Below are 27,312 nucleotides of genomic sequence, written 5' to 3' on the forward strand. Positions count from 1 at the left end.
TCATAATCTTCTTGGAAACATTCCAGTTAATTCGGCCAATAATCTTGATTCTCTCTAGCCAATTCTCTCTGGCCAGTCTCATACCTCTTGTTATGGTGCTACATCTCCCATGTACTTTCTTTTGACCTCACTTACCGCCCATGCCTTTATTCAAAGTAGGAGAACATCACAAAACTTTACTTAGGGCGGGAGAATATATATCACATATTGATTACAAAATACTTTTTGCTCATTTTATTGAAAAAAAAAAAAAATGCCATTAAATAAATTACAATAGATAATACCTAAATTTATAAGATTTCAAATGTTAAATTAACCTTAGTATTTTAATCTTAAATAACCTAGTCCTAATTAATTAAAGTTATACTCCAACTCAACTACTAAACCTTTCTCCCTTAATCCATCCCAAACACTTTTTCCGTCCTCTTTCGAGAGACTATTTTCATTCAAGTAAAACAGTTTAATCTGTACGGATAACAAAACCACTGCTTTATGTTAAAAAAAAAAATATTTATATTATTCACAGACCGACTTAATTAGTGCTAGCACATATATATATATATGTGTGTGTGTGTGTGTGTGACGGTCATCCAAGATCAAAAACTATTTTTTGGGGCATGCAGGTATATTATTCTGCTGCCTCAATATAAAAAAAAGGTGATGGAATTGCTTTAATTGCCGCCATAACCAAGTGCAGAGATTAGCTAGGAGTGGGTGGGCATTGACCACGCAATTGCATTAACAAAATGCAAACCGTCAAGAGAATGGCGTGTGTGGACGTGTTTCTTACGAATTGAATAGAGCTGAAAATAGCGAATCATGATATTCATGTAAATGCTTATAGCTGCTGTCGGTGCGTTAGGTGGAGCTAGGGATCGAAGAAGCATGGATAACAATAGGATTGCAAGTGTAGGAGGTACTACCGCGAGGAGCAACACGCGCGAGACATATATAGTTAATGGAAATTCCAACAATTGAAGCTCTATGTCAATGTCTTCAAATAGATCAAAGAGCTAGCATATAGACAAGCCCCAAGAGGTTAACGAGTTTCAGATTTTAAGATTCATTTAATTTACTAGATGAATGAGCTTTAACCTTATGGTTCTCATCCATCTTGATCTTGCAAGTCTTGTTCATTCATGCTTTAATTTGGAAATACGAATTAGCTTCACAACTCAATTACCTGTTTCAAACATTTAGTCTCATCTACTCAAGTTGAGGTTAAAGCCCATCATCAAAAGTACTTTTATGAAGATTGGGCTCCGGCCACTTGGGCTTTCATTTAGTAGGATACACCTTTTTTTCCGCGGACCCAAAAAGAAAAACTGAATATAATCCGTTTTGCAACCTCAGTCCTACCAGATATTCAGCCCAAGCCCAACACCTGCGCTCAGGGCCTAGAGACTAGGCTGCCCGCACCGGCTTGTTGAAGGATTGCGAAGAAATGTTTTCCACTCTATCAGGGCCAATTCAATGCGTATTAGACGTTCGGGGTCGACTCGATTAAAGCCCATCAGAAACATTGACATGATTTTAAGTCTTTGCCGTCTAAAGGCCTGTTGCTTCCCCCTTCTTCCTTCAAAATTCCAGTACCATCCCTCCGACTCCGATCTCACAAGTCACACCACCAACCGTCACTCACTCCCACTTCCATCGATTAACCCAACTCGAATGCCGAAAATCTCTATTCGATCCCTCCAGATCTGAACCGAAAGACTCAGACTCAGAGAGCGTGAATCCGTTTGAATGTATTGTTGGATTTGAAACTCTCTCTCCAATTCCGGTACCATGCCGTCAGCCGAAGCCGAGGCAGAGGCGCTCTTCCGCGCCAAAACTATTTCCGAGATCCGAAATGTGGAGGCCTCGACCCGGTCCCAGATCCAGTTCAAGCAGGAGGAGCTCCGCCAGCTCGTCGGCGCCCGATACCGCGACCTCATCGACTCCGCCGACTCCATCGTCCTCATGAAGAACTCCTGCCACTCCATCTCCTCCAACATCTCCTCCATCAACAATGCGATCTGTTCCCTCTCTTCCGAGACCCCCAAGTCCATGGCCAGCCCTAACCCGACCCGATCCCCTATCTACGGGATTGCCTGCCGGGTCAAGTACCTCGTCGACACGCCCGAGAACATCTGGGGCTGTCTCGACGAGTCCATGTTTCTAGAAGCCGCCGCGCGCTACGCTCGTGCCAAGCACGTGCACGACAGACTGATGAACCGCGAGGATCGTGGACAGGTTTCGATCCTGTCGAGCTTCCCGCTGCTTCAGCACCAATGGCAGATCGTGGAGAGCTTCAAGGTCCAGATCTCGCAGCGGAGTCGCGAGCGCTTGCTCGAGCAGCGCGGCCTCCCGATCTCGGCCTATGCCGATGCGTTGGCCGGCGTGGCGGTGATGGACGAGCTGGACGCCAAGCAGGTTCTGGCGCTATTCCTCGACACCAGGAAGTCGTGGATTTCGCAGACATTAGGTAATTGTGCTCACATTCTCAATCACGATGCTAATTGCGACGTCGTCGTTTCCGTATTCTGCGAGGTTTTGAGTATAATTCAGATCAGTGTGGGTCAAGTGGGTGAGTTGTTTTTGCAAGTGTTGAATGATTTGCCGTCGTTTTACAAAATGGTATTGAGCTCGCCTCCCGCGTCCCAGTTATTCGGTGGGATTCCGAGTCCGGATGAGGAGGTCAGGCTATGGAAGTCGTTTAGGGACAAGTTGGAGTTGGTAATGGTAATGCTTGAGAAGGAGTACATTGCTAGGACCTGTTCTCTGTGGTTAAGGGAATGTGGGCAAGAGCTTGTCAATAAGATTAACGGGAGGTATTTGATTGATGCTATTGGTTCTGGGCAAGACCTTGCTTTGGCCGAGAAGTCCATAAGGGAGACGGTGGAGAGTAAGGCGGTGTTGGCAGGGAGTTTGGAGTGGTTGAAGAGTGTGTTCGGGTTGGAGATTGAGTTGCCTTGGACTAGGATTAGAGAGCTTGTTTTGGTGGATGATTCTGATCTCTGGGATCAGATTTTCGAGGATGCTTTTGTGAGCAGGATGAAAGCGATTATCGACGTGGGCTTTGATGATTTGACGAGGGTGGTGAATGTGGCGGAGTCCATTCGTGCGATCGGGGAGAATTATTCTGGTGGACAGATTGATTTCCAAGGGTACTTGAACAGACCTTCGACTGGTGGTGGGGTTTGGTTTATTGAATCCCCTGCCAAGAAGGCTGGTGCGCTTTCTGGGATTAAAGCACCGCCAGAAGAGAATGATATCGGGACTTGTCTGAATGCCTATTTTGGTCCTCAAGTTAGTCGAATTAGAGATGTCGTAGGCAGCCGTTGTCAGAGTGTTCTCGAGGACCTCCTCTGTTTCTTAGAATCTCCAAAGGCAGCTCTAAGGTTAAAGGATCTGTCACCATATCTACAGAATAAGTGTTATGAAAGCATGTCTACTATATTGATGCAATTGAGGAGTGAGCTTGATAATTTATATGCCGCCATGGAAAATGCCAACAAGGAAAGTCAGTCCATTCCTCCAGCTATAACTGTTGAGAGATCTCTTTTCATTGGGCGACTTTTGTTTGCATTCCAGTTCCACTCGAAACACATTCAAGTGATACTTGGTTCTCCAAGGTACTGGGCCAGTGAAACCGTGTCTATGGTTTTTGATAAGTTACCATCCTTGTTGAGACAATCTAGAGTGGGTGCTGATGCTCCTGTGTCTGATAACCCCGGAAGACAATTGCCCATTGACACTAAAAGACAAACTTCATTGGCCACTGCTGCATTGGTTGGAGCCAGTGAAACAGCAAGCCCAAAACTGGAGGAATTTTGTAGAATGACACGGGATCTTTGCATTCGAGCTCATAGCATATGGATATTATGGTTATCAGATGAGCTTTCAGTTATTCTTTCTCGGGATCTTGGACAAGATGATTCATTGTCGTCAACAACTCCCTTGAGGGTATGTGACATTTATGGACAACTTTGTTCTCTTTATCTTTTACGATTTTCTTTTAAATATATGTTATGCCCTGTTCTTCTTCATGCTTTTGTCTCTTTTAGGGTTTCACAAGTTTAATTAGCTAAGATGGGCTTGTACTCTTACATACTGTAAAAGGCATAAAGAAGAGCAGGTTTACTATTCATGTTAATATTACTTCCGTGGTTGGCTTAGGTATGATCGAAATGACTCATCCTAGTATTGTTTAGCTTGTTAAATCGCTGTAAATCATGTAGTAAGATTTGAAAGGGTAAACACCTCCTATTTTCTCTGATTAAAACCAGTGAAACATAAAAGTCGGCGAAAGCAATACTCCATTTCGTCCTGGATAAAAAATGAGCAGTGAAACATCTTTAGATGGACTTGAAGCTCAACTTAATATTAAGGACTGTTTTTTATTGCCAACTAATGAGGAATCAGAAATTTCAAGAAAGTGCCTTTTAATGTAGAGATCTGTTTACAACATTAACATAACCCAGGATCAACTTCTAGTAAATTTTGAAGGAGTCAGCTTGTTTACTGTTTTAGTACTCCCTTCGTCCCAATTTATATGTTTTTGTTTACTTATAAAAAAAATTATGTCTTTGTTTGAAATAATTCTACCATTAATAAGAATCTTGTTTGCTTTTTTTTGAAAAGGTAACAATGATGTAGAAAATTGAAGAAGAGTTCCACTTTCAAAAAGTGGATATGCACTTTTAGATGTCTCAAATAGGAAAGCGAAACATATAAATTGGATGGAGAGTAAGGGATATGAGGTGGGGAATTAAAGTGGATTAAATGTTGGATAAATCTGTTTTTGATAAGTAAAGCGAATTTATTAAAAACACAACAAGTGCAACCCAAACACACATGAAGTATACAAGAAAAAATTTATCAATCTTTTAATAAATTTTGAAGAAGTCAACTAGAATCGATATCAGCGAAGTTGAAAGGAGGCAATCACAATAGTTCATTTAGTTTACTAAATCAGAAAATAATTTGGAACTTTTGCTTGAGTGGTAACAATTTGGTAATTGGATATTATTAGGAAGGAAAACTCATTCTTGGTAGGGATGCCTTTGATGATACTGATCTTAGAAAAGATTAACAAAAAATTCTCTTCAAAGTTGTGAAAAAATAGTAGGTGACAATATGGTTAACCCCCCCCCTCCCAACAAAAAAGGTAGAATCTAAGAGTACTTGTGTCCAATATTCGAAATGAGTTAAAAGTTTACTATTCCATGTTGTTTGTGATGTACATGCATATTGGTAATTGGTGAACCGAGCTAAGTCATCTTTTGATTATTTTGGTAGGGCTGGGAAGAGACGGTAGTCAAGCAAGAGCAGTCTGATGAGGGCCATTCAGAGATGAAAATATCTCTGCCCTCCATGCCTTCTCTTTATATTGTGTCGTTCTTATTCCGAGCATGTGAAGAAGTTCATCGCATTGGAGGTCATGTACTTGACAAAACAATTCTGCAAAAGTTTGCATTAAGATTATTGGAAAAGGTATGCAACTTGTTTGTGGATTTTGCTTGATCTTCCTAACTATAATGGAAATATGTTATATTTTTCTCTAAATATAATATATTTAGTAGTTTCTTGCGGATTTTGTAGTTTCTTGTGGGTTTTGTTGGGTTTTTCATGTGGGCTAGCAGAATTGCTTTTGTGTATACTTTTTGTGTACTTAGGGGCGCCTTACGCTTTTTTAATGAAATTTTCGTACTTATCAAAAAAATGTTTGGACTTTATCGTTGTTGGAGTGTACTCATGGTTTATTACACCGTATATATAATTAATTAATTAATAATATTATTATTATTCTTTTTTAATTTTTTTTTTGATGTTGATTGTTGAGATTTGGATAATGAGATCATTTGCTTCTTCCTTATCTTGTGATTCTTCTTCGTAAACTACCTTGAACTCATATTTCTCTTTGGAGGCTGCATAATAAGGTCTTCACTCATAACCTCCTCCTACCATCTCCCTATCACTTGTTCCTTTTGATGAGTCACATTCATTGGATCTATAATTTTTATTTTTTTATTTTTTTATGTTAGAATGGAAACAGGCCTCCTCTGAGGAAAGTGCAAAGAGGATCTACATTTCCTGCAATTCACTTGATATGGGTACTGTGCATGAGTAAAAACGGAAAAAGGAAAGGAAAATGAGGAGGCTGTAATAATTTGCTGTTAGTTTAGCCAACATCTTGCTCTTGATAGGTCCAAGTGGGTGGGTCTTATTTAATTTATTCTTGATAGTTTCTCTACATGGAGTTTGGTATTAAGTAATTCATTTAAATCAACTCATTGCATCATCTGAAATTCAAAGCACGCTTATGTTCTCTTAACATAATTATTGATCTCTTCATGCTGTAAAGAATTTTTTTATTTACTTTATGCAGAAATTAATCAAGTACCTTTCTAAACTTCATAACAAGTTCTCTCTCTCTCTCTCACGCGCGCGCGCACACACACACTAACATGATTATCTTGCAAGCTGTTTTCTTCTATAAAATGTAATTATTTTCTTCCTCTTTTCAGCTTTTCTACTAGTGTTGGCTCATTCTGTTGTTAAGTCTGTTCCAACGCTGTGGTGGTCCAAGAGCATCCCTGAATTACTTTGTTTGTGTATATTGACAGCAATGCTTCCATGTAGGTCATTGATATATATGGGGACTTTCTTTCGACTAGAGAGGCTGGTGGATCTCAACTTTCAGAAAAAGGAGTTTTGCAGATTTTATTAGATGTGAGATTTGCTGTTGATGTTCTTTCTGGGGGCAGTTATGGTATGGGTGAGGAATTCTCTAATGGTCTGAGGCCAAAGTTTCATTTTGGACGGAAGCAGGATAAAGGCCAGAAGAAAACGGTTGTTAGAGAGCGTGTTGATGGGTTGGTAAACCGTCTTTCACAAAGATTGGATCCCATAGACTGGCTTACGTAAGTTATAATCTTGTCTACAAAATTAGGTTTTAATTTTATTCTTTTGTACTGATTTAAATGTTCAATTTTTTTACAATGTCATCTTTGAAGTTAGGATTAGAGATGAGGGTTCTATTACTTGTATCTCTTTTGCACCCTCAGGAATATAAATGTTTACCTAGGAGCTGTCAAGGGGTGATCTTTCAGCTAAAAAATCTTGTTCATCTTGTTAATTTTAAGGTCTGACTGTCAAGCTCAAGTCAAAAAGGTCTGATTGTCAAGCCAAACTAGGAAAAAATTGAAACCTAAACATAAATGGCATATGATCGTGAAAACAATTTTGGAATGCTTGGAAATGTGGGGAGAAACATATTTTTATGGAAAATGAACATTAAACATTATTGGGTTGTCTTTATTGGCAGCCAATTTACCCAACAAAATATTAAGATTATGTTATCAAAATGGGTAAATCAATTCATTTGTTGATTAATTTGGCTGCAATGCAAAAAGATCTCTTGCTGTTCTTGATACTGAAACTTTGATGGTTAGTTTATGAGGTTTGTTGAGTTTTACTCAATTTCGGTCAGGTTTGAATAAAGCATGAATTTTCAAAATTCTTTTTCTGTGAGTCGAGGAACTAAGGTGCATGTCTTTGCCTATTTCCTTAAAGAGTGTTGTATTCAGCTAGAGTGAGTCGAGGAAGTGAAGATAAGCTGTGGTGGATCCCCTCCAAAAAAGGGTTGTTTGATGTTAGATCCTTCTATTGTTCCTTGCTTTGTAGTGAAGGTAGCTGTTTCCCTTTGTAGAGTGTTTGGTGGACCAAGGCCCCCTTAAGGATGACCTTTTTTGCGTGGTCAGCGGCTCTAGGCAAGATTAGGGGTGGGCACGGGTCGCTGCGGGCCGGGTATTGACCATTTTGGCACTCGGACCCGCACACTGTGGGTCGTAAAAACCCGCCAGTGGCCCGACTACAATGAGGCGGGGCAGATATTTAGGGTTATTGAACCAAACAAAGAAGGCAGACTTTTTTTCTTTCTTTTTTTTTTTTTTTTTTTTTTTTTTTTTTTTTTTTTTTTTTTTTTTTTCCTTCTGATAAACCACAAAATACGAAACCTCAATGACTGAGACTCGAACGTGGGCACCAACTGGGAGCTAACTGATGCATCGGCGCTAGAGGAATTGTAGCGGCGCGGGATGGAACCAGGTGCTGGTGTGGTGGGTTTTGAATTAGCGGCTGGGGTGGCCGTTGTGAGGTGGTTGCTGGGCAGAATTGTGATAGCGGCTATGAGCGGTCTGGCGGTGGTTGACTGCACGTTTGGAAAATGGGATCCGGTGATTTTTGGATTTGCTGCTATGGTGGGCTGCTCATGGCTGATGAGGTCTGTGGAATGAATGACGCTTTTGTGGTGTTTGGCGCATCTGGGATGGTGGAGATATGGCTGTCTGCCGACACGGCACTATGGAACGAATGGTGCAGTTGAGTGGAAAACAAAAATGAAAATGAAGAAAGATGTGAGGGGGTGAGGCTAAGTGGCACAGGGAGGGAGGGACTCGGGAGTTTAGGGGTGAGGGAGGGACTTGTGATTTCTGGATTTGCGGCTATAGTGGGCTGCTCATGGATGATGAGGGAATCATGGTGGCGGCTTGATGCGGTGCTTTTGATTTGGGGAGGTTTATGGAGCAAATGACGCTTTTGTGGTGTTTGGCGCATCTAGGACGGTGGAGATGTGTTTGTCTGTTGGCACAACACTATGGAACGAACAGCTTGGTTGAGCGGAAAATGAAAATGAAAATGAAGAAAGACGTGAGGGGGTGAGGCTGAGCGGCACAGGGAGGGAGGGACTCTGAAGTTTAGGGGTGAGGGCGTGACTCGTGAGGCTAAGCGGTGCAGAACCAGGGAGGGAGGGAATGAGGGATTTGGGAGTTTAGGGTTTTTTTAGGAGGGGGTAGTTTAGGGTTTTTTTTAAGTCTTTTTCTTTTTGACGGGGCTTGTTGGGTCGGGTATCCGGGATTTTAAAAATGTTATACTCGTGACCCACCCCGCGCGAGTAGTTTGATTTCGTACCCGGATCCACGATTTTACACCTGAAATCCGGTCTTCACGGGGTGGGTGGGTTGTTTTTTGCGGGTTTGGGCGGGTTTTGCCCACTCCTAGGCAAGATCCTTATTATGAATTATTTCAAGAAGCGGCATGTCATTGTGGTAAATAGATGTTGCATGTGTGAGAAGAACGGGGAGTCTGTAGACCATATTCTTCTTCACTGTGATGTGGTTTATGCCATTTGGAGTGTTTTTTTTTTTTTTTTTTTTCTACCGGTTGGTTTGGGGTTGTCTTGGGTTATTCCTAGACGTGTAGTTGACTTGTATGTTTGATGGTGGACTACAGACAGTACGCATAGTGCGGATGTGTGGAACATAGTGCCTACATGCCTATGGTGTTTATGGAGGGAAAGAAATAACAAAAGTTTCGAGGACCGAGAGAGGACTTTGGAGAAGATTGCGTCCTTGTTCTTCAAAACTTTGTATCTTTCGACTTCTCCTTATGTTTCTTCTTTGTCAATTAGTTATAGTGATTTCCTTTTTCTTTTTGCTCATTCTAGTTAGGTGTTTCCTCTTGTATACTTTCTGTGTACTTAGGGGTGCCTTTATGCTTTTAATGATATTTTTCGATTACTTATTAAAAAAATATAATAATTTTGTGGCTTTTCCAAAACGGAAACATCATTCTTTTCTATTGGTCACATTGCAAAAAAGTTTGAGCTTGTACAATCGATAACAATCTGAGGAGTAGCTTTGTTTTGGTCGACACAACTAAAGGAGATCTTTACAAGTCTTGGTAAGGACAAAATAGTGCACTTATCCAAAAAAATAAAGAAAAAAAGAGAGGATAAAATAGTGCACTTACATTGGGTCTGTTTGGTAACCAATCCATCCCATTTCAATTTCCATTTCACTTCTCCCAAAAAAATCAAATCAAAAACATTCCAACTTTTTTACACTTTTTACATCACATCAATAATTTTTTATTACTATTCAAATAAAAAAACTCACTACAAAACAAAACTTTTTCACTTTTCTATAAAACATTCTCAAATTCTATATCACATCAATCATTTATTACTACTATTCAAATAAAACATCCCATTTTCCACAACTTACCAAACAGGTCCATTATTAAGTGCACTGCAAAAAATTTTCTAGGTGGAACCACCTAGAAATTGATCTTTGTCGAAAATGTGTGCTAACGCCTAGAGACTTTTTCTTTTCCCTGAAAGGTGTTCCTATTATTTGATTAATAAATTGTATATCTATTCTTTTGTATAATTTTATTTGTCTGTTAGGTGTTCATATCTTTTGATTGATAGTGTTTTCTATTTTATTTTTACTCCTTTAAGGTATGAGCAATATCTCTGGGAGAATGAGAGGCAGTCCTACCTACGGCATGCCATCCTCTTTGGATTCTTTGTGCAACTTGATCGGATATACACTGATACTGTTCAGAAGCTGCCTACTAATTCAGAGTCCAATATTATGAGATGTTCTACAGTTCCTCGTTTCAAATATCTTCCAATCAGGTTAGAGTTCTACTGTTTTAGCCAGTCATTTTGGTGCGAGTGTGTGAATGGGTGCGTGTTATATGTTATATATTTTTAAGTATGTATATTGACTTATTTTATCAACTTCTGCAAAACCTGAACCGAGGGTCTCAAAGCAATGCTATTTGTACTGGCTGATCATTACATGTTATTTGTTCAGAGTCTTTTTTTTTTCTCTGTTCACCCCCAATTCAATAGATTTACTGCACTGCTAAATACTCTAAAACCCTTTCTTACTTATAAATCCTTCTTGATTATCCAGTGCTCCGGCATTGTCTTCAAGAGGCACTACTAAAACATCAATTTCAACACCTTCTGATGATATATCTTCAAGAACTTCCTGGAAAGCTTATACAAATGGTGAACTTTCCCGAAAGATGGATTTGGATGATAACTCCAGTTTTGGGGTAGCAGCACCATTACTGAAGTCTTTCATGCAGGTAAGGCTGCTGTTTATCTATTCCTGAGTCATTCATTTCTGTTGTTATTTTTAATCGTTAATGGGATTCCTGCCTGATGGTTGCAGTTGCACATGTAAAACCTGCATTTTAAGATGGCATATGCTATTTCTAGAAATGCAATTAATGAATTATATTGGTTGCAGCATAGATGATTCACTAATTTTGCAAACAACAATTTGCAAACCTTGCAAATAGCAGGAACAGCTTAGTACTTAGGTTTAATTCTAGGCTAGAATGAACCCCAAGGGGTTGGCTCAAGTGATAAGGACCTTGGTTTTTGTCTACTCCCATTAGGTCTAAGGTTCAAATCCCCTTGGGTGCAGACAATTCTTTGGGGCTACTTTACCGGCAAAGTCGGAGTATTATCCGATCTGTGTGAATGGTGTGCTTTACACTGGTTTGAGGTTTACCTGACGTGGGTGTGTACACAAAGTGGCCCTGCCTTGGAGGGGTTCCTTGTCATTAAAAAAAAAAAAATCCTAGCTAGAGTTGAATTCTATAATGATATGAAATTATCAAAATGAAACCTATGATGCGCTTTTGGTTAGTATTGAAGTAGTTTGATTTGTATTTTTGTCTTTGTACTTTTTTTGTGGTTTTTAAATTTTTAAATTTACGGTTTCACTTTATTTTATTGTTACCTCTGGTGTACAGCCCATGTTTACTCTTTTAATATTCTCTTATAAAAATAAAGCTAAATAAAATACTTTCCTGAGAAGGCTATAAAACATATTTTGGTCCTTCTAAGTTTGGATTTTTTTTGTGAATTTTGGTTTATGTCATTATGATGGTTAATGGTAAATTTTGGTCCTGCATTTTTTCTGCCTTCTTTACCATCTTCTCTTCAATCCACTTAACCCCTCTAATTCTCTCTAAACCAAAACTAATCGAATTTCTGAATTAAAAATTGGAATACTTTCTAGCAAAATTAACCCAAGATTTGTATATCCCAAAGCCAAAGCGACGAGGACCATTGCTCAACAATCTCTTTTCTTTCCTTCGAAGACATGCACTAGTAAACTATCTTTCTTGGCATACCCAATCAATGACGTTTCCAAATCCAGTGTCCAAAAGAGAAGCTACAACTTTTTTTTTTTAGGTAGTCAAAATATCATTAAAAGCGTAAGGTGTCTCCAAGTACACAATAAATATTCAAGAGAAAACAGAACAGGAAAATCATGATTACTAATCACCAAAGGAAAAACAAAAGCAGTTGTTCCAAGATACAAAGTTTTGAAGAAAAAATACTTAATCTCCTCCAATGTCCTCTCACGATCCTCAAAATTTCTATAATTCTTTTCCTTCTAAAGACCATTAAAGACATGAAGGTACGGCGACACTCTTAAGTGTTGCCAGCTGTCCACTAACAGGCATTCAAGTCGACTAGTCACTCGTCTAGACATAACCCAAGGCAGCCTAAAACAACTGAAGAAAACATTCCACACGGCACTGGCATCACAATGGAGTAGAAGATCTATGGACTCCCAATTCCTTTTACGCATATAACACCTATCAACCACAATGCCAAGTCGTTTCCTAAGATTATCTATGGTAATGATCTTTTCTAGAGCTGCTGATAAAGCAAAAAAGGCTGCCCTCGAAGGAACCTTAGTCCGCTAAACACTCTTCTAGGGAAAAAGGAAGCCACCATAGAAGTATCTTACATCGAACAACCCGCTTTTCGAGGGGACTCACCAAAGCTTGTCCACTACATCTACCCGTTTGACTTTGACTGAGTACAACACCTTGAAGAACGAGGCAAAGACATCCACCTTCCAATCATGAGCCGCTCTAACAAAACTTCTGTTTCACTGATTGGATCTACGAGTAAGCTCCAAGTGAGTTGCAACAAAAGCATCCTTAGTGCAAACAATATTATATAAAACTAGAAAGGCATCTTTTAGGGTCATGTCCCCACACCATAGATTATATCAAAATCTAACATTGAAGCCCTCTCCCACCTCAAATCTGATATGACTTGAAAACTTCCTCCAACCCCTCTTAATATTCTTCCATAACCCCACCCCATATGCCACATAGGCTCATTAGAACGCCACCCACCCCACTAAGTGTCAAATTTAGAGTCCACCACTGCTCTCCACAAGTCCTTTCTCTCATGCTCATAGCGCCATAGCCATTCCCTAAGAAAGCGTGATTGAACATCAACAAGTTCCGGACCCCCAATCCTCCCTCAGAGATCGAAGAACAAATCTTGGACTGGCTTACCATGTGATATTTGAACTCATCGCCTAGCCCACCCCATAAGTAATTACGTTGAAGCTCTTCAATACGGTTTGCAACACCTGCAAGCCACAATCTTTAAAACGAAAAGAATATGAATAAATCATTTTTTAAAAAGAAGAAGAAGAAGAAGAAGTGACCATGACAGAGCCTGTTGTTGGAGAGTATTGGTGCCAGATCTTCACTAGTCAAAGATCTGGGGTTTCCTAGGTGGATCTGCTGGCTTCTTAGCCTGGGGAGTGGGATATTTGAATAAGAATGGAGTACAAGGGTCTTAGAAGAAAAGATATGGTAAATGGAGAATAAAGAAAAAAAAAATTAGATAGAGAAGATCTTCAGTATCTCCCACTTCAACAGAAATTTTCTTTTCAAAATTTAGATGGAGATGAGAGAGAAAGGGGAGAGAGACTTAGAGACAAATCTGAGTGAGGAAACAGGTAGTTTCCAGCTTTGCAAAACCTCCATCTCTGTCCCATGCCATTGTATCTATATGTAAAACTCAGCCACCATAACAACCATCGTCACACTCATCTTCTCCACAGCTTACGCAAAGAACAACTTGCTGCATTTGCTGTTGCATTAGACATCCAAACCCATATTTACTGCCATCCATTGCCACAAGCCACCAGCTGCCTTTGGAATCAAATCCCCATATCTATTTTAGTTTTGAGCTTTTTGATGGAGAAACTGGGGGTACTTGAATTGCAGAGAGTTGGAGGTGGGATAAGATTTTGGATCTAATTTTGGAACTTAAACAGGAGAAAGGGCTGCTGAGGTTTCTATGTAGTGTGATTATGATGAATTTGGAAACAATGTGTTTGTTTGGAGGGTGGGGTGGAGAGATAAAAAAAAATAAAAAAAATAAAAGAGTTTTTGTATTATTTAGTTCTTTATTTTTTTAAAAAAATTGGATGAAATAAGACATTGGTTTTTATTTATTATGGTCTAGTATTAAGGGCAACATTGACCAAATTTGAACTTAAGGGACCAAGTTAACGACAATCCTATCTTGGAAAGACAGATCAAAATGTATTTTAGACTAGATATATATATAGTTGGCATACATAAAATAGAGGCTTTAGATAGTGAATCTCTTGTTTTGGATTAACCTTGAGAAATGCGTACCTTGTTTTTGCTGGAATTTTTTCCTTTGACTGTAACAACCTATTCTTGATGTCTTTTTCTACTCGAGGGTTTGACTTGTCAAATTTGCAATAGTAGTTTCTTTCAAATCATAGGTTTTCATATGAAGTTCCCTTTGGTGTCAAACTCACAAATCAATATTATGTCCTTCTGGACCGCAATGCTATGTTAGTCCCCTATCATACAACTTTAATTCATTGACACCTAGATGGTGTCCACACGGTAGTTCAATTATTCCTCTATTATTTCCTCTCACCTTCTCTCTCTTTTCTAGCAGCTTTCTTGCCTTTTGGGGGTCCAAGTTTCGGTTTGCAGGCTTTGTGGGGTGTGTTTCTCGTAGGGAAGTCGGTCGGTGCTACTCTGGTTGGGTGTATCTCTGTCTCGGCGATGTGAACATTCTGGTTTGGACGTCTGTTTTTCGGAGGTGTAGCGAGATGGAGAAGAAATTTTTTGTGGAGGCTAAGTCTTTTGCAATCGTGGTTTTGGATGGGGCGTCAGTTCTGAGGGTGGTGGAGAAGAGAAATTTTTTTTTGGGTGAGGTCGTACTGAGTGCTCAGTGCTCTGATTGGTCAGCGTCGGCGTTGGAGGTGCTGATGGGTATTTCGGAAGATCAAGAATTTGTCAAGTCTTTTCGAGAAGGCTCGAAAATTCTGATTGCTCGGAGGGGTGGGAACAGAACTGGGCGCTTCTTAGAGGTGACAGTATTTGGTTTGGGCAGTTGGAAAGGTTTCATTATCATCCTTGAGGGTCGTGGAGGGTGGGGATGGCAGAAATTCTCTGGTGAGTTGTGTTAGGCTGTCGACTTCCTCTCTGCTACGGTGGGTAGCGGGCAAGGCTTCTCGTCTTCGTCGACCAAGAAGGATGCGAAGGTGCTAGGGCCAAGCTTGGGCTTGGCTTCGAAGTGGACGGGGTCGTCGTTTGCGGAGGTGTTGTGCTTGGTTCCGATCTTTGCTGTGAAAAAGTTGCCCTTTGTGGGGGATCTTCATTCTGGGTTGAGGGCTTCGTCGGAGGAGCTGAATGCTCTTGATCTCCTCCCAGCTCCGACTCATGTAGAGCAAGTCTTGAGCTCGGTGGTGGGTTGCCCACTTGATCCGTTGGTTAAAGACCGGTCTCTTGATTTGTTGGGCAAGAAGCCTCCCCCATGTTCAAATTCGAATTTTGAATGTTTTATGATGCACACGTGGAGCAAGCTGGTCAACGGTTTGAAAGTGGTCTTGGGTCGGGCTATTAGGAATTGTTTGGGCCGGCTTGTCGGGTCTGGCCTGGGTAAAAAACGTTCTGGTTTTCGCTTGGCCCAACTCCTGCCGAAACCTAAAGCACATATGACGACCGAACCAGGGACGCTTCCTTTTCCGGCGCCGTCTCGGCCGGAGCCCTCGTCATCGGCAGTTCCAGGGGCTCTTCCGGTTGGTTCGTCTTCTTCTGGGTTCTCTTTGGTTCGTCCTCCTCCTAGGGGTTTGGAGGCTGTTTCGTCGGGTAAGGGTATAGCAGTTCCGGGGGCGTCTTTTGCCTTTCTGGCGCCGTCTCTTCGGCTGGCCGTTCCAGGGGCTTTTCCGGTTCGGTCTTCCTCTTCATGGGGAGGGTCTAGCAGCTTGAAGGTGGATCCTAGCCGGGTCACTGCCTCTATGCCTTCCAGTGCTTCTCTGGCAGTCTCTCAACCCACGGCCTCTCCTTCCTCTGGAGCGACTGAGTTGGGGGAGAAGCTGCGCTCTTCTCCCCCAGTGGTTTCTAAGCCTTTTCAAAGTTATATCAGGAAGGCGAGGGTACTCAGGGAAGGGGTTTCATTGAAGTGAAATGATGTGCTACTTTCAGATTCCCTGAAAGCCTTGAAGATGGTCGCCGACTTAGCTGTTAATAAGGCTTCGGTTGCAGAGCCTCTAGTGAAGAAGAACTTTCTTAGAAAGGGGTTTCTCAACCCTCGCTCGGATTTGCCAACCACTTCCTCTTCACCTCGGAAGGTCTTTGATGGAGGGATAGTCGGGCCTTCCTCCCCTCCTAGAGGCTGCTCCAGTTCTTCACCTATTAAGGGTAATGGATTCTCCCAATCTCGGAATTGGCCTATCGGTTTTGATCATAACGGAGAGATTGTGGTTTGAGAGGAGGACGTTGATTTTTGGGATGTTTTGCCTTTGGATTGGGCGTCAAAGGGTGCTTTTGGGGAGGAGGCATTGGCAATTCGGGAAGCCATGGAAGAAGAATTTCAGCGTGACAAGATGATATCGGGCCAAAAGTCCAAAGGCAAGAGGGAGCTTCTGAATCTGCATAGCTCTATCAACTATGGCGACGCTAAGCCTTTCGCTAGGAGTAGGAATGGAAAGAACCTTATGTTGTAGAGTTGTATGCTTGGGTTGGTTTGCGGGTCATTCCTCGGGCTTTTGGTTTTTGCTTGGGATCTTTTGAGGGTTGGTGTTCTTGGGTTTTTTCCTCTGTATGTTGGGTTTGCTTGTATTTCAGGTTAGGGTTTTCGGGGTTTTTTTTATGTATTTTGGGTGGGGGCTTCTTCTGTAGTTTGGGTTTTATGGGAGTATCTTCTAGATTTTGGGTTTTTCGGGGCTTTGGGTTTTGTGTGTGCGTAGGTCCTTGTGGGTTCTCTTCTGTAGGCTATCTGGGTTGTCTCTGTGTATACTTAGGGGCGCTTTTCGTTTTTTTAATAAAATTTTTTTTACTTATCAAAAAAAAATTCATTGACACCTAAGATTAGAGAGATGCTTACCGTTGCAATTTTGTGTTTTGTATCTAGAAACAGATAGTAAATTGTAATTGAGATATAAATGGATTGTTTCATAACGCTCTCAAAGTCTTGACACAAGCATCACGGGGATAGTTAAGCCATCTCATAATGATGTGTCATTGCATAGGATTTTATAAAGGTTGTTGTATGATAGGCCATAGAATAAAGACCACTAGGGGGCTCAGTAGTACGTGGCAAAAGTGGTTTTAGTGCACACCCTTAAGGAAATTTTGAAAAATTGGACTCTATTTGTTTGAGCCACGCTGTAGGGAGAGAAAGTAAATCATAAGACACATAGGTCATGTGTCAGAATGTTATTGGATGATGTTATACATGAATACCTGACCTTTATTGGAAGGGATTCTCTCTTTTTTAAACTAGAAGTGCACCAGATTAACAAGTTGAATGGGCGGAAGGGAAAAAGAATTGGTGGAATAAGGGAAATTAATATTGGGTTGAACATGGGTAAGTCCAACACCAATACTTGTGCAGAAGTACAGAGTTTGTCGAAGAATGGTGAAGGGATGATTAGAAAAAGGGAGGTTTTTTATCAACGGCGGGTCAAACCAACTAAGAACATGAGTTGGAGGGCAAAGGAAAATGTGGCTGGTTTGGTTGCTGGGTCAAGCGAGTCTGGTTAGAAGGAGGCTATTCTAGCTGAACTAAGACAAGCTGAGGCGAATTCAGGAGTTCAGGAGGGATGCAATGATGGAGTTAGGATGGTGAATGTGCAGTCAAAGGTGGCAAAATTGTCGATAATGTTAGGCTTTGTCCAGACAAGGTAGAAGAAAGGAAAGGTACATCGGCAAGGGTGGTTATTACTCAGGAAAAGATGTTAGAAGCTTCCGAAACACTTTGGTCTTGTTCAGACAAGGTTGAAGAAGGTATGGTTGCTCCGACTAGGGTGGTTACAGCTCAGAGGAAGACGATAGAAGTAGTGGGATCATCTCGGCTTTGTACAAACAAGGCCAAATGAAGTAAGGGTGTCAGGAACGAGGGGTTAAGTAGTCAAGTGAGTGGGTATTTGCTTAAGGGGACTTCTTTGGAAGTTGAAGATGAGGATGGGTGTTTGAGAGTGGGGTTGTTTTCAAGAAATTCTTCAGGTAAGAAGACTCCACTTTCGTTGAGAATGTTATGGGTACCATGCATTTATCGGGTGTTTGATTGTGGAAATGGGGGTTAGAGGGCGTTTGTTGAGTAGGTGTCTTGAAATTGCCTTGATATTGTTGATGAACATGTTGGGGAAAGGGAGAATAAAGGTTCAGATTTTAAAGGAGGTGCAGGCATGAATTGAATGGAGTTGAGTCGAATAACGAGTTGTTTGCCTTGTGTGGGGATATGAATAATCCTCCTTTGGCAGTGGTGAATGACCCTGGCAAGGAGGTAAAGGGAAGTGAATGGATAAATGTTCATCCATGTGGTTGAAGAATAGGGTGTCCTACATTTGGTGTCCACAAATTGGGTGGTTGAAAGGGCGAAGAATTTTTGTCATGTCGTAGGGTTGTCGTGTGATGGTATTGAGGATCAAATGTTGGCACTGTTTTCTGGGATTGAAGCAAGTAGACATAGAACTTTGCAGTTAATGCTTCAGACATAAGTTTTAAGGCAAGAAACAAAGGTAATTATGAGTTAAAGAGACTGGTTTGTTCAGTTAATTATGACATGAAGGGAGGGCACTCTAATAGAGGGAAATGAAAGGGGAGGGGAGGGGTTCTAATTGTTTATTATAAAATCCATGATAGTATCATGGAATGTAAGAGGGCTAAATGAGAAGGATAAAAGGTTGAGGATTAGAGGTCTTCTCAGAGATTGGAAGGCGGACATATAATGTTTACTAGAGACCGAATTGGAGTATATTTCTAGGGAGGTGACTCGTTATATGGTGTTGCCAACATATGGATTCAACATTTTTGGGGTTGATAGGTGCTTCAAGTGGCATTTTGTTAATATGGGATAGGCAGGTGTTAGTTTGAGGATTTTGTGGGGAATTTCTTAGTAGCGTGTTCTTTTAGGAGTGCTATTGATAATTTTGTTTGGTCGTTTGCGCCTTTGTGGGGTGTATGGTCTAAATGATGATGGTGTAAGGAAATATCATTGGGATGAATTGGTTGGTCTTATGAGTTGGTGGGAATTGATGTGGTGTATTGGGGTGATTTTAATGTTTGGTTTCCGAGTAAAAGATCAGGTGACTCTAGACAACCATCAAGTTTGGTGGATTTTTTGGATTTCATTTTTGAGTAAGAACTCTTGGACATCCCCTCAGACCCCTCTTGTAGGTGGGAATTTTACTTGGTCAAACAATCATGACTTGCAAGCTTGGTCTAGAATTGATAGGTTTCTTCTATCTCCAGAATGGGAAGAACATTTTCCTAATGTCTTAGAGGAGACTTGCTAAAATCATATCAAATCATTTTCCATTTTTGTTGGATTGTGATGTGTCAAGTGGAGGTAGTAGATATTTTAAGTTTGAAAATATATGGCTGAAATCAGAGGGCTTTGTGGAGTAGGTGAAAACATGGTGGATGTCATATAGTTTTCAAGGATCACCTAGTTATATATTGGCATTTAAGCTTAAAGCATTGAAAGTGGATTTGAAAAAATGGAATGAAGAGGTTTTTGGTAATTTAGGGAAGAAAAAGAAGGATCTTTTGGAGGGTATTCGAGAGCTGGATTTTATTGTAGAGGGTCGAGTTTTAATAGGGGATGAAAGGATGAGAAAGAAAGATTTGTCTAAGGAATTGGAGAGAGTCATTCTTCTCGAAGAAGTGAGTTGGAGACAGATATCAAGGGCCCTGTGGTTGAGAGATGGGGATAAAAGCACTATATTTTCAAATTGGGTGGCAAATTCTCATCGAAGAAATAACCGTGGTTTCTTCGTATGGTTAGCTGCTTTGGGCAAAATATTGACGCATGATAACTTGTGTAAGAGGAATGTTATTGTAATTGAGTGGTGTTGTTTATGTAAGAAGATTGGGGAGTCTATTGATCACTTGTTGCTTCACTGCAAGGTTGCCCGGGATCTTTGGAGCTACGTTCTTATTTTATTTGGGGTTGAGTGGGTTATGCCACGAACGGTGTTGGAGTTGTTGAATAGTTGGGGAGCGGCGATTGGGTGTGGTCATGCTAAAGAGGCTTGGCGGTTAGCTCCTCTGTGCTTGCTGTGGTGTATTTGGAGGGAGCGAAATGCTCGACTGTTTGATGATGTAGAGACATCTATGGTGGAGCTACGGAAGCGGTTACTCAATACATTATATTTTTGGATAGCGCCCCATCATAGTTTGAGTGTTTTTACTTATGTAGACTTTTTAAATTTATTCTCTGTTCGTCCCTTTTAGGGGTTCTCTTGTATACTTCCTGTGTATAAGGGTTGTGCCCCTTTGCGCTTTTTAATAAATTGCAATTACTTATCAAAAAAAAAAAAACTGTGGTTTCTTTAGTTATCAATGGTTTCATGTCTTTTGACTCTTCAAAAATAAGGGAGAATATAGTGCAATTTTACAATTGATTGTAATTTGAACAGTCTAGTTGGCGGCCAGAATTGGATGGCCTTTCGTTCCTTTCCATTGATACAAATGAGAGTAATTGGTTGAAAGAGATTTTGAGGAGCATGAAGGTGTGGGAGGTGGTGAGGGATATGAATGGCGACAAGGCTCCGGGGCTGGATGGTTTCTCTATGGCTTGTTTCCAAAAGTGTTGGGAGGTAATGAAAGAGGACATCTTGAAAGTTTTTAAGGAGTTCCATAGTAGAGGGAAGTTTGAGAAGATTTTTAATGCAACCTTTGTCTCCCTTGTCCCAAAGAAGGCAAGTGTTGTGGACATTAAGGACTTCCGTCCAATTAGCTTAGTGGGTGGTGTATATAAAATCATTTCCAAGGTCTTGGCGAATAGGCTAAAATTGTTTTGGGAAAACTTGTTTCCAGAATGCGTTCATCGGAGGTAGACAGATTTTGGATTCAGTTCTGGTTGCTAATGAATGTTGGGATAGTTAGATTAAATTTGAGGAACCTAGAGTATTGTGTAAATTGGATTTGGTTAAGGCGTATGATCATGTAAATTGGGAGTTCTTGCTATATTCGTTGAAGAGATGTGGATTTAGAGAGAAATGGAGGGATTGGATAACACATTGTCATGTTAAGGGTAATTATTATTCTTATTAATGGTTCACCATCCGGATTTTTTAGTAGCTCTTGTGGATTGAGATATAAGAATCCGTTATCGCTGCTATTGTTTGTGGTGTTTAAGAAAGCGTTGAGTAGGATGATGACTGCTATAGTGGATAAGAGTCTTTTGTCAGGATTTTTAGTGGGTTCGTGGAATAATGAAGATCTATTAGTATTTCATTTACTGTTTGTTGATGATACTTTGATTTTCTGTGAAACAAATTCTGAACAACTACGACTTTTATGATGTATCTTATGTTTTGAAGCTGTTTTGGGATTGAAGATTAATTTGAAAAAACATATATAGTTTCTATTGGTGATGTGGGAGATGTAGAAGGGTTGGACCATATTCTTGGTTGTAGAGTATCTTACTTGCCGATGAAGTAGTTGGGTTTGCCATTGGGTGCTTCTTACAAAGGCTAGATCTATTTGGAATGGCATAATTGAATTAATGGAACGTCGGTTGACTAGATGGAAAAAACTTTAATTATTTGAGGGTGGTAGATTGACTCTGATTAAAAGTACTATTTCCAATTTGTATACTTATTATTTGTCTATTTTCCTTATTTCGGTGGGTGTGGCTAATAGGCTTGAGAAACTTCGCATGGATTTTTTGTAGGGTGGAATTGGGAATGAGGTTAAGTTCCATTTAGTGATCTGGTTGAGAATTTGTATTCCGATGGATCAGGTTTGGGGGTTAGAAACCCGATTCAGTTTAATCAAGCTCTTTTGAGCAAATGGTTGTGACGTTATGCCATGGAGAGAGAGGCTTTATGGAGATTGGTGATAGATACTAAATATGATAATTTGAGGGGAGGTTGGTGTTATAAGAAGGTAACGGGGCCATTTGGAGTAAGAGTGTGGAAATTTATAAAAAGGGGGTTGGAAACATTTCATTTCAGTTTGTTAAAGAGAAAAATATGAAGAGGAATTTCTGTTTATTGTTCCAAGTCCTAGTTAAATATGACCACATAAAAAAGACGAGCTACTCAATTGTTCTGTGGGCATGGCCCAGCAAGTTTCCAGGGCAGTGAGTTTCCAGTTCAGTTCAGCTGTCACTAATAGATAATAACTCTATATAACTTCCTTTCCGGATCTCCTTGATGGGAGATGGTCCTTGAAGTTGACTAGTGTTGCCAAATGCCAATCCTGTCCGAAAATTTCCAAATTGTCAGACTCGTTTTAAGCTATAGTGTTGACAAAAAAAAGAAAAGAAAGGAAGCATTGAGGATATTATTGGGTAGCTTTTGAAGACAAACTGCACAAAATTGGTGATTTGCCCTTTTTTTTTTGATGTGTTAATGCTGAGAAGGGAAAGCTGCGGATGCATTTGGTAGCTTTTGCAGAGGAATGCACATGATGACCACTTAGTTCAAACTTAAAAATATATTTTGAAAACGTGGTGCAAGTGTTAGAGAGTCACACATCAGGTGGGGTGGACCCAAATTAATTTGGGTTTTGTATACTTGTTCGGCATCTATACCTAAGAGTTTAAACTTATAGGTTGGATGCTCTTACATGGTAGTAGAACTTGGTTTCTGAATTGATATAGGACAAGAAAACCCCGCTCCCCCACCTGTGGGGAGCAAACAAGAAGCACAAAGTGTTCCGTGCAAAGACTGGTTGGAGCCTCTTGAAGGGCTCATATTACTGTCAGGTTTGCTAACGAGTGGGGTTATTCAAGAGCAACCTTACTGGCAAGAAGCTGGTGGGTTGTGGGATGTTGTTTGGGGCAGGTCAGTGTTGAGGTGTTTGTTTCTTGTATACTTTGTGTGTATTAGGGGCGCCTTACATTGTTATTTATAAAATTTGCATTTACTTATTTTTTATTTTTTTTTTAAAAAACCTTATCAGCGAGAAGTTTGGGAAAAGAGCTTTACTGTCAGATTGTTCGCGAGTTGGGATGGAAAAGTCTTACCATTGGAACCAAACAATAGGTTCCTTCCAACAGCGGACTTCAATAGGAACATCTTGTATCGTTGGCACCGGTTGAACATGATGACAGCCAATATTCAACAATGGAAGTACAAAAGGAAACGCGGCTTTACCATTGAATCCTTTTAGTGCCAGCGGGATTGACATACGGATCATAAGAGATTGGATTCACCGGCAGATAGAAGATGAGCGGGGTTTTACCGTTGGTTCCTTTAAGTACCGACAAGATAATTAGTTGGTTTGTGATGTGCCACCAGGATTGATTCTTTTAGATCATAATTGCTAGCACATTAATGGACTAATAGAACACAATAACCCTTGTTGTATAATTTGATTCGCTGTGCTCATCTCAGTGAGCTTTTATATATATATATATATATTGCATTTACAATATATAAGATTAACTACAACTCTACTTCTTCTATGTTTTTATATTCAAGTATAACTCTTCCTCATCTATACATTGAACGCACATGACTTATCATCAAAGGACTCAACCACTCAAGACACTTCTCATCCTATACTTGAGTCTAGCAATAAAGAGATAAGGGATAAGAGCATGAAGAGATAGAGATAGGAAGGCATTGTAATCTAATATAACTCAAACTCAATGTATAGATGAGGAAGAGTTATACTTCAATATGAAGACATAGAAGAGGTAGAGTTGTAGTTAATCTTACATATTGTAAATGCTATATATATCAATCAAAGCTCCTATACCTTATCCCTTTATAACTAGACTCACGTATAGGATGAGAAGTGTCTTGAATGGTTGAGTCCTTTGATGATAAGTCATGTGCGTTAATATGGACCAAATCAAGAAGATTTGAGCAAGAAAGGAAAGGGTCAACGACCAGATTTCGACCAAGAAGGAAAGAAATACTAATTGAAAAAATGCGATTTGGGAAATCTCTAACAATATTTACCTTAATGTTCCATTTAGCACATTTCGGGTGATAGACTTATTTAGCACATTCTTAGTCGCTTCGGTTTGTCTTGGGTGATGCCTTTTCGGGTGATAGACTTATTTGCCTGTTGGTGGCCGGGGGGAAGCTCCCAAAGCGCGGTCGTGTGGAAAATGGTTCCTTGTTGTCTTATGTGGTGCTTGTGGATGGAACGCAACGATAGACAGTTTGAGGACAAAGAAAGAACCATAGAGGAGCTCATTTCCTTTTTTATTCACTCTTTGTACTCCTGGACGGCTGCGTATCTCGCACCTCTAGAGATTAGTTATAACGATTTCTTTGTATTGCTTTCTTCTTCTTCTTAATTGTCTCTCTTGTATACCCCCGTATACTTGATTGCGCTTTGCGTTTTTTAATAAAATTCTCTTACTTATCAAAAAAAAAAATGTTCCATTTAGCACATTTCCAATTTTATTAAATTTTCCTCTTGTATTATTTCTATTTTTAGGAGATTTTATTACCTTTTGTAACTTTAGGATTTCACTGTAAGTTGGAGTAGTTGTAATGGGAATAATCAGTTTTTGCCATCAATAGTATTGTCAGTCTTCTTTATCATCATGTGTTGATTTGTGTATTGAAAACACAGCTTTTCAATACGTCTATCGCTTCCGCTACGTCATGTATGTTCTTGGACTTCACATGTCAGACTCATTTGCATCTGTCATTGCATTTGTTTATCTGATTGCTCCCTTCTGTTTCTGTTTCGGTTGGGCCTGTACATGAGTGAGAGTTGATGTTAGAAGATCCCACATTGGTGGGTGTGGACCATGAGTTGGGTTTATCTACTAGTTGGGCCTCTTCACCTAATAACTTGAATTTTTGGTTTGGATGCTCTAACTATAAGATCACTGTGGTAACTGGTAAGTACAACTTTTAGTGTTTTTCCTAAAATAAACTGGTACACACAATCTCTTAGCTATCAGATTGAGTTGGGTTTATCTACTAGTTGGGCCTCTTCACCTAATAACTTGAATTTTTGGTTTGGATGCTCTAACTATAAGATCACTGTGGTAACTGGTAAGTACAACTTTTAGTGTTTTTCCTAAAATAAATTGGTACACACAATCTCTTAACTATCAGATTTGGGCATTGGATTATTCCATGTAATAGCAGTAATTCTTGTCTACGCTTAACACATTAATTGAGATGGAATCTTTGTAGTAATTCTTTAAATTGTTATTTTTGAATGAAGATATATATAGTATTAATGGCCTTGTCTTTTATGTAAAATTGTTTTCCTTGTTATCCAGGTTGGAAGCAGATTTGGAGAGAGCACATTGAAATTGGGATCCATACTAACAGATGGGCAAGTAGGCATATTCAAGGATAGATCAGCAGCTGCTATGTCGACATTTGGAGACATTTTACCTGCCCAAGCTGCAGGTCTTCTTTCGTCCTTTACAGCTTCCAGATCAGACTCTTGAAGCATGTCTTCTTTCCTCTATGCGTATATGTATGTATCACTATTTAGTTGAAAGGAGCCACGGAGCTCGCTGGACATATTGGGACTACGAGACAGGAAAGTAAATCGCCATCCAATCATTAGTGGAAAGAATTTCTATGTATATGGTATAGATACGAATCAAGAATTCTAAGAGAATTTTTGAGAAGGGAAGATGGAAAGAACATGTATATGGTAATAGATAGGAGTCAAGAATTTTTGAGAATTGAGAGAAGATGGGAAAAGATGTTGGGAAGCAGGTTGTGTTCAAATATAAAAGACATATAGTTCAAATTGAGGCAGTGGGAATTGGACTGTTGAATTGGCATTCTGCAGGGACTTATAAAAATTGTCAGAACCCCAGATCTGCCATGCTATCTATTTCCTGGGTCATTGTGATGTTAGAATTGTATGAGATGAAGTACATGGTCCATTACCTTTACTGAAATAAATACATAAATACAGAGTGTGAGGGTTTGGAAGGGAAGTTACATTTGGTTAATGTTCAGAGGCAGGGAGGATGCTGTGGCGTGGAGGGGGGGAAGCTGCAACAATTCACCAAGTGAGACTCATTCTGGTGAAGTGGGCTCCTATGGACGGTAATTGGACAGTCAAGAGCTTTTGTAGGTCTTAATTGAGCGGTCGATACAGACATACAGTTGCCTTCTACCATCTCTTTACGACATACATTGGATCTCCAGTACAGGATATTGCCGAAGTCGTTTCATTTTTGGTGGCTAATATCTTTGCAGTAATATTTGTATGTTTATTTTTGACTCGACGCTTCCATACTCGTATGGTTCAATTGGGATGAGCTGTATGGAAAGGCCTTTCGGAGATGAGGGGCTTTGTCTCGGAGGAAGTTGGGCTTAGATTTAGTTCTTCTGGGTTTACTCGTTGGTTTTATTCTTTCATATTCATTTCATCCGTTTAAAATGATAATTCTTATACCTCCTGTGTATTATCTCTTTTTGTGTGCTTTGCAATACATTTTAAAATATTTTGTTCAGCAAAGGAAAACTACTGAGGAAAGAGACGATTATTGTACCGAACCCAGAATAAGGAGTCTCACTGAATAGTTTTGCATGTTTAAATGGACGAATGACTGTTCTTGTGGATGTTGTATCTGAATCCTTTATTTAATTATGTGGTACCAAAGTATCTATGGTAGCTAAGCATGTGTAATACAATAGAATAGATAATAGGGTATATATACTGATTAAGAGCCCAGAATTTAAGAGGTACGATAATCTACTTCTTGAATCACATGAAAAGAGGGGAAAAGTATGGAGCTTCATTTTCATTTTCCCCCCACCCTTTAGCACGTGGTGGCATGTCGTTGGAAATTCCTCATTTTTCTCAAGTATGTAGTTCTTATCAAAAGAGAGGGTGAGAGCACAGACAGGGAATCGTTGCAAAGATTATCTTTCCGAAGCAAAGGACCATATTTATTCTTCAATTTTTTTTTTTTTTTATACCATAAACTAGAATGAAAATGATATTTGAATGCGTTTAGTATGTGATGGTATGGTAGATCGTACAATAATGCGGGATGACTTCGATGCTTAAGTTTGTAAAGGATTGGTGTGTCTATGTAAGAGCTACGAGAGACGTAATTCGATAACTGAAATGCTCAAGTTAGTAAAAGATTGGTGTATGTCTCTGCGTAAGAGTTACGAGAGACGTAATTCGAGTGACAGTATAGGTATCTCTACTTGTGACAGTATAAGTGTGTGTGCTTGTGATGAT

General features: G+C 40.0%; 1 protein-coding gene across 1 annotated transcript; it reads left to right on the forward strand.

Annotated features, from left to right (window-relative positions):
• The first annotated feature begins 1,537 nt into the window (after positions 1 to 1,537).
• Positions 1,538 to 26,681, forward strand: LOC133857804 (conserved oligomeric Golgi complex subunit 1). The gene is made up of 6 exons (XM_062293151.1): positions 1,538 to 3,948; positions 5,284 to 5,478; positions 6,628 to 6,908; positions 10,286 to 10,465; positions 10,749 to 10,926; positions 25,373 to 26,681. Exons 1-6 carry the CDS (start codon positions 1,789 to 1,791, stop codon positions 25,544 to 25,546), a joined length of 3,168 nt encoding a protein of 1,055 aa, XP_062149135.1. The 5' UTR covers positions 1,538 to 1,788; the 3' UTR covers positions 25,547 to 26,681.
• The last annotated feature ends 631 nt before the right edge of the window (positions 26,682 to 27,312 follow it).

The sequence above is a fragment of the Alnus glutinosa genome, chromosome 14 (assembly GCF_958979055.1).
Source record: "Alnus glutinosa chromosome 14, dhAlnGlut1.1, whole genome shotgun sequence".
NCBI classification, from domain to species: Eukaryota; Viridiplantae; Streptophyta; class Magnoliopsida; order Fagales; family Betulaceae; genus Alnus; species Alnus glutinosa.

What these genes read in the sequence shown, in the direction of transcription:
- LOC133857804 (XM_062293151.1), top strand. Translation starts at nt 1,789, where the DNA reads ATGCCGTCAGCCGAAGCCGAGGCAGAGGCGCTCTTCCGCGCCAAAACT. An exon ending in CGTCAACAACTCCCTTGAGG is followed by an intron (nt 3,949 to 5,283) that starts GTATGTGACATT and finishes TTATTTTGGTAG; the next exon opens with GGCTGGGAAGAGACGGTAGT. An exon ending in GATCCCATAGACTGGCTTAC is followed by an intron (nt 6,909 to 10,285) that starts GTAAGTTATAAT and finishes TACTCCTTTAAG; the next exon opens with GTATGAGCAATATCTCTGGG.